The sequence below is a fragment of the Martes martes genome (assembly GCF_963455335.1).
Source record: "Martes martes genome assembly, chromosome: 4".
Classification (NCBI taxonomy): domain Eukaryota; kingdom Metazoa; phylum Chordata; class Mammalia; order Carnivora; family Mustelidae; genus Martes; species Martes martes.
The window spans coordinates 180,414,247-180,432,644 of NC_137891.1; the positions used below are offsets into that span (position 1 = coordinate 180,414,247).

The 18,398-nt window shown below is 44.7% G+C and overlaps 1 protein-coding gene across 1 annotated transcript in view; it reads right to left on the bottom strand.

The window, feature by feature from the left end:
- The window catches only part of DNAJC16 (DnaJ heat shock protein family (Hsp40) member C16), a 40,088-nt gene that overhangs the window by 6,641 nt on the left and 15,049 nt on the right, over window positions 1-18,398 (bottom strand). The window contains exons 5-8 of the mRNA XM_080803084.1: window positions 15,365-15,549; window positions 13,284-13,388; window positions 12,433-12,591; window positions 916-1,046 (exon numbers count right to left, since the gene is read on the bottom strand). Of these exons, the coding sequence (XP_080659210.1) occupies window positions 916-1,046; window positions 12,433-12,591; window positions 13,284-13,388; window positions 15,365-15,549 (580 nt within the window). The remainder of the gene's footprint in view (window positions 1-915; window positions 1,047-12,432; window positions 12,592-13,283; window positions 13,389-15,364; window positions 15,550-18,398) is intronic.

Consider the following 18,398-nt stretch of genomic DNA (forward strand, 5'->3'; position numbering starts at 1 on the left):
GGAGAGACTGGACCCAGCACACAGTTCCAGGAACATCACTGGCTGCTGTGTGGAGAACCGCCTGGACGGCACAAGAGGGGAAGAGAACGGAACGGAAGCGGAGCCTGGTTGGGAGGCTAGCACGGGGGGCCCCAGAGGTGACGGCGGTAAAAAAGGTGAGAAGTGCATGGATCTGGGATAGTTTCTGAAAGCCATGTACGCAATCTCTGAGTCCATGAAATTCTTCTTTATATCGAATTCAAGTCTTTCTTCTCCCTTAGTCTTATAAAGGAATCAGAAATATCTGGAAACATAGGGAAGTTTTCCCATTTTAAACAATATTGGAGTTGTATTTTCGAATACGATGACCAGAATGTTTTCCTTCCTTCCGTACCTAGACACGCTGCACGATGAAACAGTCCTACATGTAAAGCCACTGACTGATTAATCTGAAAGGGGTCTAATAAATATTTCCTTTGTGCTTCTAGACTTCTTAGATACTCTGTATGAGTAAGTATGCCTCAGCCTTCCCATTCCCAGCTAATTCTCTCAACGTTTCCTCAGTGTCCTACACTTTCCGAAAGTTAGTGTTTTCCTGGCCCCCTACCCTAGGCCTCCAAAGGCTCGCTCTGCATGGGACCTCCTACTAGGAACAGCGACATGTTCATATCCAGACTTCCTCAGAGGGACCCAGCCTCTCCCTGACAGTTGGCTAAAGTCTACTCATCCTTCTGGCCTCAGCTAAAGGGTTATGAATGAGGGAGATCTTCTCTGACCCCCCTCCCGTGGGGGGCACCGTGGATACTCATACACCACACTACTAACATAAAGAGTTAAGTTCTGACGTCACAGGCAGAGGTTGGATTGCCCGGTAGAGAAATGTGACATATCCCCTCTCTTGCGGCGACAAGCAGAGGCAGAGCCTGGCATCCTTACTTCCTTTGTCGGTGAGACCGCTTCACGGGGCAGAGCTCATGGAAGAACTTCTGGCTGGTGAGCCTGGCTGCCAGCAGATACTTGTTTTGGGTGATGAAGTCGTCAATGACCTGTTTCTTCAAACCTCGGGCCTGCAGAAAAACCAAGAAACAGCTGATTTTTATGCCCTTTTCGCACTGCAAATGGGCTTTACTCAAAGCTTAAAAAAAAAATGTGGCTGACCCATGATACTGCAACAGCGGTGTATGGTGACAGATGGTAGCCACGCTCGTGATGAGCACAGCATACAGAGAAGCTGAATCACTTTCTTGTATACGTGAAACTAATGTCACACTCTATGTAAACTATACTCAAGGAAAAAAATTATTAAAAAAAAAAAAAAAGAACTGGAAAAAGAACTGACCTAGGCTAAATTATACATCAAGTAAGACAGAGCTGTGTGAGTAAATAAACATTGGTGATCTATTTCAACAGTTCAGGGCTGGAAACAACGACCGAGCTATTTCAGGTCAAAGGAAAATCAAGTGCACTTTCCAATGAAGTATTTTTGTATATGGTTATATGCTGGCAGGTTTAAAGAGCCTTTTTTTTTTTTTAGTTGTTTTTTTTTTTTTTTTTTAAATTTGATAGACAGAGATCACAAGTAGGCAGAGAGGCAGGCAGAGAGGGAGAAGGGAAGCAGGCTTCCTGCTGAGCAGAGAGCCCGATGCGGGGCTCCATCCCAGGACCCTGAGACCATGACCCGAGCCGAAGGCAGAGGCTTTAACCCACTGAGCCACCCAGGCACCCCTTTTTTAAAGATTTTGAAGTAGGCTCCACACCCAGTGTTTGGACTCACAGCCCTGAGACTCAGAGTCACACACTCTACCAACTCAGCCAGCCAGGTGCCCTTAACAGGTCATTCTGAATTCCAGGCAAACTGACTTCCCTTTAAGATGGAGAGCAAACTCAACAATTAAAAATAAACTCCAAAGTGACTAAGTATAAAAGGCAGACTATAAAGCTATATCACGGCCACTTTGTTATCACTAATTTTTGTGCATTTTGGAGGATTGAAATTATACATCCAGCAGGTTGTCTGACCACAACCTAGAAATCCATATAAAATGTCAACAAGAATATCTCTACATGTTAAGGAACACACTCAAATCACCTACTTATCTAAGAAGAGCCTACCAGATATTAGGAAAATACTCTGAATTTTTAAAAAAGTATTTATTTATTTATTTGAGAGAGGGAGAGAAACAGAATGAGTGGGAGGGGCACAAAGGGAGGGAGAGAGAATCTCAAGGAGATTCCCTACTGAGTGGGGAGTCCGATGCAGGGTTTGATCTAATGACCCTGAGATCATGAGCTGAGCCAAAACCAAGAGTCGGACACTTAACCAACTGTGCCACCCAGATGCCCCGTGAATCTGAATGACTCATGAAAGTACTGTTTATAAACCCTGGGGTGCAGATAAAGCCATACTTGGAGGGTAATGTTACAATGAATAAAACAGAAAAGAAATTAATGACCTAGATGCCCACATCAACAAGTTAAAAAAAAAAAAAGGATAGCAAAAATATGAAAGGGGAAAGAAGGAAATAATAAAGATAAAAATAGAGATCCACGGGGCGCCTGGGTGGCTCAGTGGGTTAAAGCCTTTGCCTTTGGCTCAGGCTATGATTTCAGGGTCCTGGGATCGAGCCCCTGCATCGGGCTCTCTGCTCAGCAGGGGGCCTGCATCCTCCTCTCCCTCTGCCTGCCTCTCTGCCTACTTGTGATCTCTCTGTCAAATAAATAAATAAAATCTTAAAAAAAAATAGAGATCTACAAAGCAAAACAAACATAGAAAAAGGAAAAGAAATAAAGAATTAACAAAGTCAAAGCTGGCTCTTTGGAAGAGCTAATAAAACGGACAAACCTCTGGTAAAACCCATCACACAAATGAGGAAGCACAAAAACCACTACCAAGGGTGACAAGGAGGAATCACCAGCTATGTTGTAAAAGTTAAAAGAAAAAGTCACTTAAATTCAAAAATTTAGAGGAGACAGAAAAATTTCTAGAAAAATACAGCAGTATCTGAAAAAAATAGAAAGCTTAAGTAGTTGCGTAACTGTTAAAGAAGGTGAACCGGCGACAGTCAGAGATCCTTCCTTAAACACCAACTCAAGGCCCAGATGGTGTCACAGATGGCTTTGATGAAACTTTCAAGAGGACAATCCAATCTTACATAAAGTCTTCCTGAGAATAGAAAAAGGGACAACGCTCCCACCTCACTTCAGGAAGCAAAGCCTCACACGGGCATCAGGAGAAAGAAAAGTCCGAAGTCAACCCCATTTCTGAACACAAAGGCAAAAATCCTCAACAAAACATTAGCAAACTGAACCCAGCAATATGTTGAAAGCGTAATACCAATTGTGATCTTGTTGGACTTATCTTGATGAACTCAGGTTTAAGTTTAGAAAATGAATTAATGTATTTAGCACATTTTAGAAGATGAAAGATTAAAGAAAGAAGAAAAATCAGGATAATCTCAGTGGCTGGAAATGGAAATGGAAAAATGGAAATGGAAAAATCCATCTGATAAACACTAATACCCTTCAGGTCAGCAGTAAATAGAAGGGAACTTCCATAACCTGATGAGGGTGGCTACAGCAAGCCTTTTGCAAGCATCATACTTCCTGGGGACATGGAGATCAAGAACAAGGACGCCCTCAACACTACATTTCTTTTTTTTTTTAAGATTCTATTGGTTGGTTGGTTGGTTGGTTGGTTGATTTATTTATTTATTTGGGTGAGGGGAGAGAGAGAACGTGCATGCTCGCACATGATGGGGAAGGGGAGCAAAAGGAGAGGGAGAGAGAGAATCTCCAGCAGACTCCCTGCCGAGCGTGGAGCCTGACACGGGGCTCGATCCCAGGACCCTGAGATCATGACCTGAGCCAAAATCAAGAGTCAGATGCTCAACCGACTGAGCTACCCAGGCCCTCCGTCCATCACTACATTTCTTCCTTTCTTTTCTTTCTCTCTCTCTTTCGTTTTTTCTTTCTTTCAAGATTTTATTTATTTGAGAGAGAGAGAGCACAGAGGGAGAGGCAGAGGGAGAAGCAGACTCCCCACTGAGCACAGAGACGGATGCGGGGCGGGATCCCAGGCACCTGGGATGATGACCTCAGTGGAAGGCAGATGCTTAACTGACTGAGCCACCCAGGCGCCCCTATTACTTTTCTATTCCATGTCACACCAGAGGCCAACAGTAAAGTAAGAAAAAGAGGGGTGCCTGGGTGGCTCAGTGGGTTAAAGCCTCTGCCTTCGGCTCAGGTCATGATCTCAGATTCCTGGGATCGAGCCCTGCATCGGGCTCTCTGCTCAGCAGGGAGACTGCTTCTCCCTCTCTCTCTCTCTGCCTGCCTCTCTGCCTACCTGTGATCACTGTCTGTCAAATAAATAAATAAAATCTTAAAAAAAAAAAGAAATAAATAAGGGCTGGATAAAAAAGAAGTAAAACTACCATTAATCTCAGATGATATGACTGTGTATTTAGCAAGCCCAAAAGATGGTACAGATAAATTATTTCAATCAGGAAGAGAGTTTAGCAAGGTTGCTGGACACAAAGTCAATGTTTAAAAATCAATTGTCTCAGGGCTCCTGGGTAGCTCAGTTGGTTGGGCATCTGACAATTGGTTTCAGCCCAGGCCATGATCTCAAGGTTGTAGGATCCAGCCCGTAGGGCTCTGTGCTCAGCCGGGAGTTGCAGGTGATTCTCCTCCCTCTCCCTCTGCCCCTCCCCCCACTCATAAGCACACTCTAAAAATAAAATCTTTAAAAAACCAATTGTATTACTTAATACCAGCAAACAGAAAATTCAGTAAAAAAGATACCCTTTTCAATAGCATAAAAATACAAGGTACCAAGAAATAAGCTGGAAAAAAGGTACGATCTTTATAGAGAAAATTACAAAAGCTTACAGTGGTATATTACAGAACACCTAAACAAATGAAAACAGATATACGACACTCATAGGTGGGAAGGCTCAAATTTGTCAAGGTGTGTATTCTCCCCAAATTTATTTATTTGTATTTATTTAATTAATTTTTAAAAAAGATTTCATTTACTTATTTGACAGAAGAGACACAGCGAGAGAGGAACCCAAGCAGGGGGAGTGGGAGAGACAGGCTTCCTGCTGAGCAGGGAGCCTGATGTGGGTCCTGATCCCAGGACCCTGGGATCATGACCTGAGCCAAAGCAGATGCTTTAACCACTGAGCCACACAGGCGCCCCTCCCCAACCTGATTTCAAGACTCAGTACAAACCCAGTAAAATCCCAACACACTTGTTTGCTTTGATGGAACTTGACAGAATGTAATGTGTATATAAAATGTACAAAAGACCAAGAATAGCCGAGATGATTTTGAAGAAACTTCCCCATCCTCCTAAAATCCAAAAAACAAAGTGGGAGGATTTGCTCTATGAGTTATCAAGACTTTTTCCAAATGGCTAATACCTAAGTAAAAAAGCCAAACTACAAAGCTTTTAGATGCTCCATGAAGGGATTATCTTTATTACCTTGATGTAGGGGAAGGTGTCTTAAATAGTTAACAAATAGAACCAATCAATCATAAAGGAAAATGTTGAGAGGAGTGAATATGTTAGAAGTAAGAACAGGGGCGCCTGGGAGGCTCAGTGGGTTGTCTCTGCCTTCGGCTCAGGTCATGATCCCAGGGTCCTGGGATGGAGACCCGCATCGGTCTCTCTGCTCAGCGGAGAGTCTGCTTCCTCCTCTCTCTCTGTCTGCCTCTCTGCCTACTTGTGATCTCTGTCTGTCAAATAAATAAATAAAATCTTAAAAAAAAAAAAGTAAGAACATATGTTCATCAGAAAGACACCAAATGCAAGAATATGGTCGTAGCAGCACTGGTCAAATCACTAAAAACTGGGAAGAGCAAAGTCTGCCAGGAGCAGCCAGGACAGAAACACTGTAGCCCGTCCACGCCAAGACACAGACAACAGGTCTGAATCTCACAAAACAAGCTGACAAAAGCCAGACACGAGAGATAAACGCTGCATGTATTAGTTGCACAAATCACTAGCTACACATCATGAGCAAAAAGGCAGACAATTCAATAGGAAAAAATGGGTAAGACGCTTGACCTGTCACAAAAGGGGAAACCCAAAAGGTCCATCATTAGTTTCTTTGTGATCAAGAGAAACGCACGGCAGAATCACAAGGAGATACCATGAATCAGTCAACTCGAGAAATTACATTGAACTGGTGTTGGCGAGGATGTGGAGCAACGAGACTTCCACACGTGACTGGCCGAAATCTAAACCGGTAACATCACTTCGGAAAGCGCATAACCTAGAAAAGCTGGAGATGTGCAGACCCCAGGACCTAGCAATTTTGCAACCAGACATACCCAGGAAGCAACGGTTCCCAAAACGTTTTGGTCCCAGAACACACTTACGCTCTGTTTTTTAGTCTCCATGCCCAACATGGGGCTTGAACTCATGACCCTGAGATCAAGGGTCACAGGCTCTACCGACTGAGCCAGCCGGGCACCCCTGGACTCAGTGAACTTTAAGTACTTTGTTAAATTCAAGTTCACTGATCACCTTGCACTAAAAAAGGATCTGTTACTCATTTGGTCATTTGGAAAATATTGGTTCACTGATCTTCCAAATACTGATGAATTTTATTATACATATTAAAAAAAGCACACCACACTGATGAACCAATCTCATCAGAAGTTTTGAGAAGCTCACAATGGCTGATGCAATTTTTTCAAATTTCGAATGTTCTTGGAAGCCTGAATTTTATCACTGGCAACAAATACTGGGAGTTGCTTCCCTTGAGGTGCTAGGCTCACTGTGTTCACTGTTTAGGAACTATCTGCCCCAAACCCAAATCAGAATAATTCTAGTTGTTGGTCAGTCATTCTTTCAAGTAAAAATAACGTTTCGTTAAAAAAGGCGCTAGCTCAAAACTCAGAACTCCTGAGATAAGTCATCACACCAATGCTTAGCCGCCAGACAACAACAGCCTTCACACTCCCCCAGGCAGCGTGTTTCCTGTCCACTTCCCATTTTGTCACACAGGATGTTCAAGACACCCCAAAGATGAGTACTCGAGGGCCAGTCTATTTATTAATAAAATTAATCACGGGCGCCTGGGTGGCTCAGTGGGTTAAGCCTCTGATCCAGCCCCGTACCGGGCTCTCTGCTCAGCAGGGAGCCTGCTTCCCTCTCTCTCTCTGCCTGCCTCTCTGCCTACTTGTGATCTCTGTCAAATAAATAAAAAATAAAATAAAATAAATCCCTGTTACTGCCTGATCAAGGGCATTAAGTGGTAAGTTATTGTTTTTTCATTTTTGTTTTCTGTTTTGTTTTGTTTTTTAAGATTTATTTATTTATTTGACAGAGATCACAAGTAGGCAGAGGGGGGTGGGAAGCAGGCTCCCCGCTGAGCAGAGAGCCCGGTGCGGGGCTCGATCTCAGGACCCTGAGACCATGACCTGAGCTGAAAGCAGAGGCTTAACCCACTGAGCCACCCAGGCACCCCTTTCTGTTTATTTTTATGGTGAGTGCTTAGGAGTGAAAAACAGCTGCTTACTGGTGGTCTGGGGCCCAGGGCCGGGTTTACACACTGGGCTGTGACTTGGCTGGTGCACTGGGCTGCGCACGGGGCCGCACGTGGGGCCGCGCTCTGGCAGTTTCACCCACTATGGCTCTCGTACCATCAGCGTAAGTGTCAACACAGAGCAAAAGGACAAATTACGTCTCTGTGTTATTATGAAGACTGTTTTGATCTCACAGACTTCTCACCCTCACCCCAGGGTCTGTGAACCGGTGCAAACTGCTGTCCTAGAAAAACCCAGATAGACTGAGATACACATGTTCATGGAAACACGGCTCCTAAAGCCCCAAAATGCCCATCAAGGGAAGAAAGAATCAAGAAATTAGCACGTGGCCATAAATACTGCAGACCAAACACAACACATTCAGCAGTGCCCCACGAAACAAGCGGGGCTGCCAGTGTCACCTACTAAGTGACCCACCATGGGGCGGCGCCAGTTTCAGACCCACAGGAGCAAACTGGAAAAGCATCCATTGTGCCAGTAATTTTTTTTTTTTTAAGAGAGCAAGAGAGCGAGCCTGTGTGTGTGCACAGGAGGAGGGAGGCGCAGAGGGCTACAGAGAATCTTCAACAGGCTCTACCCCCAGCACGGAGCGGGGTGCGGGGCTCGATCTCACGACCCTGAGATCATGACCTGAGGCCAAATCAAGAGTCGGATGCTTAAGCGACTGAGCCCTCCAGACGCCCCGTGCCAGTAATTCTGTAAATGTATCTGAGTTACGACTTCCCCCAAGGGACAAATGAATCATTCTCAAGAGGAGAAGCTATTCCTGAAAAGCAGTTTCGTAAGTTTTCACAGATTAATCCTGAATAGAGAAGTTCTTTTCCTTTTTTCGCCACCGGCATGTTTTCTTCATGACTCTCAGCTCCTCGGTGGCCATGGGGCAGGGCACTGCCTTTTTTTTTTTTTTTTAAAGATTTTATTTATTTATTTGACAGACAGAGATCACAGGTAGGCAGAGAGGCAGGCAGAGAGAGAGGGGGAAGCAGGCTCCCCGCTGAGCAGAGAGCCCAATGCGGGGCTCGATCCCAGGAATCTGAGATCATGACCTGAGCCGAAGGCAGAGGCTTTAACCCACTGAGCCACCCAGGCGCCCCAGGGCACCACCTTTTTAACTGCCTGCGGTTGCCCAGAAATTTGTCCTTGGTCCCCTTCTCTCCTCCCCTCACCTACTACCAATACCTGGGAGGTGGCTCCCCACTGGGGACTTCTGCGTCTCACCACTCACTGGGGAGCTACAGACCTCTCTCCCCAGCTCACTGAGACCTGGATCCCTATACCCCATTGTCCGGTGGACAACATCCCTCAGATTTCTCTCAGGCCACTCGCGTTCTGCACATCCACGGCTGAATTCACTCTCTTCTTCTAAACCTGCCCTTCTCCCCTCACTGTCCCCTTCCCCCATCTGGTTCTGCCTCAAGCCTCGTCCTTCCCGAAGTCCCAGCCTCAAGGGCCCTTCCCCTATGTTCACATCTGAGTGAGTCACCCAGGCTGGTGGATGGAAACTGCCTTCAGGCCTCTCTCCTCCGATGGAGTCTAACTCTGGATGTCAGAGCTCCTCTGTATTCTCTTCACAACAGGCAGGCAACAAAATGTTTACTGAGTGAATGAAATAAGCGATTTTATAGAACTGCTCATTCTAGCTTCATTTAAGAGAGGATGAGTCAGAGGCTTCTTACTGCTTTAAAAAAAAAAAAAATAGGGGCGTCTGGCTGGCTCAGTTGGTAGAGCATGCTGACTCCTGATCTGAGGGTGGCAGGTTCAAGGCCCATGTTGGGTGTAGAGATTATGTGGAAAAAAAAATTTAGAAAAAAAAAATTAAAAATAACATTAAAGAAATAAAGTAATATATGTTCATGAAACGGATTTTTGAAAACCCAAGTATTAGGATAATATGTAATTTTGCCATCAAGAGATGCATTTATTTCCAGCTTTTTCCTACGTGCACGCATGCACACACACACACACACACACACACACGTCACAAAATCGAGATCAGTGTTTAGGCGTGTCTAGAAGTGTATCTACTGAGATCCTTCAGTCTGTGCTGCGTCTACTTTAAGTTTCATTCTCTTACAGACCTCATCTAAGTGATTTTGTCTGAGTTATTAGTTAACTACCGTGGAACTCAGGTCTGAGATGACCAGGGAGAGGGTTCAGACCTGCTACAGACTTGTGCCTCAATTTTGCATCCTGCTTGCTCCTTTCATCATTATGTTACGAAAACTGTCCCCATCAGTAAGTGTTCTAGAACTGCCGTTTTAACGGCTCAACGGCTATATAGTAGTCCCTGTTTGGTATATACCAATCATTAGCCTACTGTTGGATACTCATATTTTTCCCCCAGTGAAACTGGTTACAAATGATAATGTCTCTGTAATTTTGGTCTGAATTCCTTTCCCTGAGGATAGATTCCTAAAAGGTAATCTCATCTCCCTTAGGTCTTTACGCAAGCCACCTCTTAGTGGGGACTTTCTCGGCCATTCTGCCTTAAAATATGTGAACCTGCTCTCCCAACTCCACATTCCCTTCTCCTGCTTTATTTTTCCCCTCGCTTCTCCCCTTACGACAGGCCACCATGGAGTAATGTTATGCCCATTTTCTGTCCTATCGCTAGAACACATGGCAGACCTTGGAACAAGGAATTTAGGTGACTTTGTTCGGGGCTTTGTCCCCAGCGCAGGGCAGTGTTTGGCCCATACGAGGTACTCAGGAGTACTCTTTTGGCGAATGAATCCAGGCAATTGGCCTATTATCACCTAATTGCTTTTCTGAAAACTTCTTTTTTTTTTTTTTTAAGATTTTATTTATTTATTTGACAGAGATCACAAGTAGGCAGAGAGGCAGGCAGAGAGAGAGAGGAGGAAGCAGGCTCCCCGCTGAGCAGAGAGCCCGACGCGGGGCTCGATCCCAGGACCCTGGGATCATGACCCGGGCCGAAAGCAGAGGCTTTAACCCACTGGGCCACCCAGGCGCCCCAACTTTTCTGAAAACTTCTGAAGCTTCCTCCAGCTCCGCAAAAGACTGCCCGTTTCTCTCTACTCTCAACCGAGTATCTTCTCGTTGAAAATCTTTCACAACGTGATGGGAGGAGAAGAAAATGTTAAACTGGCTTTTCTTGATCAGTCAGATTTAATTTTTAGAAGTGATTATTAGTCACCTGAGTCTCTTCTCAGAATTTTATTCATACTCTCAGCCTACCCTGCTTGGGAAATTTTATTAAAATTTTTTTAAATTGAGGTGAAATTCACATAACATAAAATTAGCTATTTAAAATATCACTCCGTGGCATTTTGTACATTCACGGTGTTGTGTAACAATCACCTCTCTCTGGTCCCAAACACTTCCATCACCCCGAAAGAAAACTCTATACCCATTAAGCAATCACTTTTGGCAAGTTTTGTGTTGATCTCTTTGATTAGAAGAAGCTCATGAGAAATTAAAGATAATCTTTTTTAGATCAGTTGTAAATATTCCCTTAGCTTATTGTTTAACTTAAAAATTTTGAAGTATTTACAAATTTTAAACCTTTACACAAATTAAGACTTTCCAACAAGATTTTCAGTCCTTATCTTTTTTATTTTTAAAGATTTCATTTATTTATTTGACAGAGAGAGAGACAGTGACAGAGGGAACACAAGCAGGGGGCGTGGAAGGAGGAGAAACAGGCTTCCTGCTGAGCAGGGAGCTGATGTGGGGTTCCATTCCAGGACCCTGGGACCATGGCCCGAGCCTAACGACCGAGCCACCCAGGCTCCCTGAGCCCTTCTTTACCTTAAGATCAGACATTCAAAAAATAAATAAATAAATAAATAAATAAAATCAGATATTCACTTATATGTTCTCTGAGTTAGTTTACAACGGTTTTCTTTCATTCCTTTTTGTTGTTTTACATTTAATTTTTAAATTTATTTTTGTAATTTATTTTAGAATAAGATTACTGATTTTGACAGGATCACTTTAGAGATAAAAGGTGATGACTGTTTCTTATTTTATTTAAAAAAATTTTTTTAAAAGATTTCATTTATTTATTTGACAGAGAGAGATCACAAGTAAGCCGAGAGGCAGGCAGAGAGAAAGAGAGAGAGGAGGAAGTAGGCTCTCTGCCGAGCAGAGAGCCCGATGTGGGACTCGATCCCAGGACCCTGAGATCATGACCTGAGCCGAAGGCAGAGGCTTAACCCACTGAGCCACCCAGGCACCCCTATTTAAAAAAAATTTTTAAAAGATTTTATTTATTCGTTCGACAGAGTAAGACGCAGTGAGAGAGGGAGAAGCAGGCTCTCCACGGAGCAGGGAGCCCGATGCGGGGCTTGATCCCAGGACTCCAGAATCATGACCTGAGCCAAAGGCAGACGCTTAACGACTGAGCCACCCAGCCATCCCTAAAGATTTTATTTTTAAGTAATCTTTATACTTAATGTGGGGCTTGAACCTACAACCCTGAGACAGAGGAGAGTCACATGCTCTAAGTCAACTGGGTGCCCCTCTTATTTATTTTTGTGGCAAAATATATAATAAGAATGGACCATTTTAACCCTTTCCAACTACGTAATTCTGTGGCATTAAGTACATTCACACTGCTGTGTGGCTATCACCGCCATCCACCTTCCGAACCTTTTTATCTTCCCAAACGGAAAGTGTCTTCATGAAACACTAACTCCCCTATCTTCTTCCCTCAGCCCGGGGCATCAACACCATCCTATTTTCTGTCAAAAGATTATTTTTTGAGTAAAACAGACCCAAATTGGATAAAAATCAAATTTGTTTTTAAATTTCATGCCTCTGAAGGAAGAAATGAAAAATGAATTTCTCCTCACTGGCTCTGTTCAGTGTCGCTGTTTACTTCTAAAGGCCCAAGACACAAGATCGCAAGCCAGGGCGACTCCCACGTACCTGGATAACGTCTGCAGGCTTGTTTATGTGTTCTTTAAAGATCAAGATGGTGGGGGCATAGATATTGACGTTGTACTGTCTCGTCATCTCTTCGGCCCCTCTCAAACCGACGTGTACGTACCCAAATGACAAGTAATCTTTGTATGCAAAAGCAGTCAACTGTTTAGGGTGTAAGAGAGAGGAAGAAATTAAATTGGTGGCAGGATCACACAAACCAAGAGAGACCCGTTCACACCACACAGGTGGAGACGATTCCTAGCTTATACAGCCCCACTCGGGCTGCTAGACCTCTGTGCACTTGGAGAAATTCTAGAGCACTTCATGTCTGAAAACTGTACCCACAAACCTAAACACAGTGAATTTTATTTTTTTCACTGATGGAGAAAAATATTCAATTTCCTGAGATCTGCATTGGGTTGGAGGCATGGAGTGTTTGAGGAATTACCTCAATCATGCAAGATGTCAGTGAGGGTGAGAAGGGTCAGGCGGGACACTCTGCTCTCCCATCTCATGTCATAAGGCTAAAGGGGGAGTCGGGGGGAGCCAGAAGTGCTGTGAAAGGTCACCGTGGGCACAGGTTATACAACCTCTCGGAGCTTCGGTATCTTGGTCTATAAAATAGGGATGCTATCTATACCCCTGGGCTCTTCCGAAGATTCTAGGCTAGTATGTGTGTGGAACGCCCTCGCACGGTAATGGTATCAGGACGTGCTCAGTGTACGGTGCTTAAGGCAAATTTCTGGTCTTCACACACTTCTCTTTGGGTAAGCTCTTACTCACAAAAAGAACAAGCAGGCCACAAGTTTCTTCCACCAAAAAAAGAGCAAACATTCCCCCAGCACCTCATATACCTTGTACAGCAGCGGTACGACAGGCATCTGGTCAAACAGAAGCACGTGAGGCTTATTCTCTTGTTGCCAGCCAGAGAGGAATCGCACGTAATTTTTATTTGTAACCTTAAATGGAAGAGAGGAGGTTGGTTTCAGTAGTCAGTTCCCAACAAGTGCATTATAATGTAGTTAAGAGGTAATGAAACAAAATCAAATAAGTGTAAAACATTGTTTCATAAGAAATAAAAAATTCAGGGGTGCCTGCGTGGCTCAGTGGGTTAAAGCCTCTGCCTTCAGCTCAGGTCATGATCCCAGGGTCCTGGGATTGAGCCCTGCATCGAGCCCCGCATCGGGGGGGGGGGTCTCTGCTCAGCAGGGAGCTTGCTTCCCCCCCAACCTGCCTGCCTCTCTGCCTACTTGTGTTCTCTGTCTGTCAAATAAATATATAAAATTTTAAAAAAAAGAAATAAAAAATGCAGACTACTATTTTTTGTCTTTGTTTGACTAAAACGGTTTAAAAGAATAGTTACTGATTTCATCTTTTCTTGTTCCCAGTCCTACAGACTGAAATCAACAATCTTTTCTGGAATAATTACTGAGCATGTTATTAAAAAAATCAAACTTCTGAATTATAGACATGTTTCTTAATCTGTTACAGACTGTCCTTATTCATCTATTAACCTGTGGAAGATAATGCCGTGATTCCTCTTTTAAAATGACTTAAAAGAATAAGGGGACCCACTCAGTCTATACGTTACACGATTTCATTTGTTACCATGTGAACTGGTACCTTTGTGCTTCCCTATTTATGCCTCAAATAATCCTACTGAGAATATTAAAAACATGGATAAATAAAAATCTTTCCTAGAAATTTTTCATAGTTAAAGAAGGTTTATCTTTCCATTCTCCTTCCACAACGATCTCTAGTAAACCTCAATCTGGTCATTTCACTCTCAGCTCAGTCCCCTTCAGTGGCGCCAGCACCTGCAGATGTGGCCTGAGTTCCTGACCAGGGCGGCTGGGCTCTCAGAGGCCCTGGCAGTGAGATGCCAGTAAACCCCTCTCGTTTTGCCCTCTCCTGCTCACTGGTGACTACCTAACACAGAGCTGACTTCACGTCCTGGACCTCTGTCCGCCTGTAACTCATTCCCTTTCTCTGCTCACCTGGCGAACTCAGTGCCGGGACTGTTTCTGCCAAGAAGCCTTTCCCAGCTCTCTTGGGCAGCCTCTCGGCAGATCAGATGGAAATAATCATCCACTAGACTGAGAGCTCCTGGAAAAGAGTCCTCAACATTACAGTGACTGGTGGAGAATAGGTATTTCATAAATGTTTGAGGACCCACCCAGACAACCTGTGATGGCTCTAGGAGCTCCCAACAAGTATTTCTTCTGTGGATAATGATCCTGGCGGGACAGCCTATGCATAGCGCATGTGGAAATACGATGGAATTGTTGGTATGTTCACTCTCTCTGGTATAGTTAAAGGAATGAATCGCTAAAGCAAACAAGAATCCTGTTCTAGCTCCTTTGATCCCTAATCTAAGATACTGGAGGAAAAATGCTTCTTAAGTATAAAGATAAACTAGTGTGTGCTCTTTGTGCCTGGCTTCTTTAGTGCAATTCTTGTTTGTGAAATTGACTCATCCTTGCCTTACGTTAAGTTCTGAAAGTTGCAAAAATGTTTGACTTCGTGGAATCTTGTGTTTTCCACAGATGTGACTGTTAAATATACAGTCAAATGTAACCTAATTTGAATCCTTTCATAAGAATAATACCTTCAAATGAAAAAACACACGAGTCAGAAAGAAATCCTTCATCCCATGTTGTGATCTAATTTTTGGTTTAGAAAATGAAAGTTGCTGTCACTTCAAGCTCAGATCCCCACCACTGTCAAAGTGTGTCCAGGGGTTACTAACAGGGAGGGAGTCTCTCAGTCTTATGCCCTGTTTCAATTTTCAGTCTCCTACAGATTTCATTTAGACGACTTCGGCTGAGTGATTAACACACAACCTTGCCCTCGGGTCTGAGATGACCACAGACAGAGGTCAGGGCCGCCAGCAGTCCCAGGCACCTGGTAACCTACTGCTCCGCCAGGTACTTACTTTCTCCACCAAGTTCCCTGGAAGAAGATTCTCTACAAACTGTCGCAGGTTCTCGCGGACGACCGCGTTATGGAAGAAGGAGATTTTCCCATTTATGATTCCCAGGATGGAGGGAGTGCTGTGCGCTCCCAGGTGATGGGCCAGGCGTCTCTCGTACCCAGCATGGACCACGCCGATTCCTACACCTGCAAAGTGTGGAAGACCTACATGAGGCTTTTTTATGCCCCCGTGGTAGATGAAGTAATGCTGCTAAGTGATTTTTTGGTGTGCAGTTGAAATCCTGACCTAGGAGGGGAGGATATCTCTCCTAATAGACCGATGAGCATTTTTTTTCATTGCTGATATTCTAAGTCGGTTCAGTTGTATTACTGCAGAATAATCTGGCAATATTTAAGAGCTACAAATCTTTGTATCCTTCAGTCCTCTTATTTCAAATTTTTGGAGATCGTGAGAAAATACTTCAAAAGAAAAGAAAGCAAGCTGCTCATGGTGCTTCTATTCACAAGGAAAAAGACCTGTAAACAATCCAAGGGCTCAACAACTTAGCAATGGTTGGAAAAATAACTATGATTTATCGAGAGAAGTCAGTCTTCTCACTCTCCAGAAAAATTCTCCATTTCATATAAATTAATTTGTAGAGATAGATATTGGAAAGTACACATTCTCAAAAAGAGAAAGAAATTAAGTTAAAATCACTCAGAAGTCAAATCCCATATAATACTGTTAATAATTTGGTATCTACCTGTACTTTTTCTTACACTAACACGTGTGTGGACACACACACTTTACAAAACAGGGGCATCTGATACTCATTTCACTTAATGCTTGAGTAACTTCCTTGTTCCTTCCTCCAACCATGATATCTGGTGAGCCAGGTCCTCTGCCAAACACCGAGGTATATGAAATATTCACAGCCAGCAAGGGCCAGTCCTCTCTTGGATGCCCAACAGACTTCTCAAACTTAACATTTCCCAAACCCCACTCCTGCTCTCCTCCCCCAGGCCCACCCCACGCAGGCCTCCCCTGGTCACCCACAGGGCTCCTTCCTTCCTATCACTTGCACGGAAGACCCGAGTCATCTTCTACCTCTCGCCGCTCACACCCCACGTCCAATCTGTCAGCAAGTGCTGTTGGCTTCGTTTCCAAAACGCGCCAGGAATCTGTTTGTCTCCACTTTCTTTAGGTTCTTCTCTGAGTCACCATCTCTCTTCCCTGGTTGTGCAACACCCACCCAACATTACTGTCTCTCCTGGTCTCCCCGTGGCCTGTTCTCAACATACTAAGCACACTGTCTCCTCTAACACATAAACACAGATCATGGCACGCCTCTGTCCAAACCCTGCAAAGACTTCCCATTTCACTCAGAGTAAAGGCTGAACTACATGAAGAGCCACAGGCCCTTTGTAATTTGGTCCCTGGTCCCCTTCTGACCTCCCTCTCCTCCTCCTCCTCATTTACCTTGCTTCAGCACCCAGCATCCTTCTCTTCCTTAAACACGCTGGCATGTTCCTGCCTCAGGGCCCTGGCACTGGCTGTTCCTTCTGCCTGGACTGCGTGCCTCCCTGACATCTCCTGAACTGAGTCCCTCCTTTGCTAACTCCAAGCCCTTCTCCATGAGGCCCACCCGGCTACCGTGTCTGGAACCCCCCCCCCTCCCCCCCGCCACATGGGATCCCCCTCAACCCGATCACTTTCCCTTTTTCCACAGTACTTCCCATCTTCTAACAACTCATACACTTTGCTTTTTTCTGTCACACAACCTGCTTGTTGTCTGTCTGCCCCTGCTAGGAAGTAAGGCAAGGAGCCTGGTTCGGTTCACAGATGTATCCCAAGCACCAGGCCAGAACGTGGCACACAGCGGGAGCTCATGGAAACCGCGCCATCAGTCTGTCTGAACATTGAAGTTGCTTTTGGCTTTCACTATTATGAGGAATATTTTAATGGGTACCCTTGTATATCTTTGTGTACAAATCTTTGTGCACATATCTTTGTGCACATGTGTGATTTCCTAATTAAATTCCAAGCATGGGGGTGTCTGGGTGGTTCAGTGGGTTAAAGCCTCTGCCTTCGGCTCGGGTCATGATCCCAGGGTCCTGGGATCAAGCCCCGCATCAGGCTCTCTGCTCGGCAGGGAGCCTGCTTCCTCCTCTCCCTCTCTGCCTGCCTCTCTGCCTACTTGTGATCTCTGTCTGTCAAATAGATAAAATCTTTAAAAAAATAAAAAAATACATAAATTCCAAAAACGGAATTGCTGGGTAAACGGCAGGGATCCCAAGCTTAACGCATAAATGAAAGACGAAACAAATCTGTCTACAGGGAACCGACTATGGCCCTTGGAGGATCTCAAGGGCAGGTAAGGAGGAACCCTGGATGTCACATGGTCCACCCCCTCCTGCTGCAGACAAAGAGTGAGCTTTGGAGAGATGATGCGATCCCAGTTCGTGGAGCTGATAGCACTGCAGCACCAGAACCCAAGCTGGATGATGTGCCAGATCTAGTACATGACATCACACCACACGACAGGTATTACAGATAACTACACATAGTTCCATTCGGCGAATGCAAGTGCGTGTGAAAATTTGGCGAGAAGAACAATATAGCAGGCACATATACTGAGAGGTTTGGTCTTACGTAAAGTCAGAAGAACATCACCTAGGGATGTCGAGTGGCCCCACAGCAAAGGCCCAAGGGTGGAATGACCACGTCTCGAACCCGTTCTAAGTGAGGCAGCGCGGCGAGAGCTTTACAGACATGATCACTTTTCATACTCGCCAACATCCCCAGTGGTCATGCTGTTACCTTCATGATCCCCGGGCCGGGGAGCGGAGGCCAAGTGAGCTGGCATCACAGTTAGCACGCAGTGGGACCGCAGTCTGAACCCAGGCCCATCTGAGGGTGAAGCCTGGCTCCTTCCTGGCTTGGAAGACTAACGTCTTCCACCCCTAGGTTCCAAACGCCGGAGGGATCAATTTCTTGGAGACTGACTCACCCTAAATGATCTTACACAGACCTGATGCCAATTCATTATCCGATC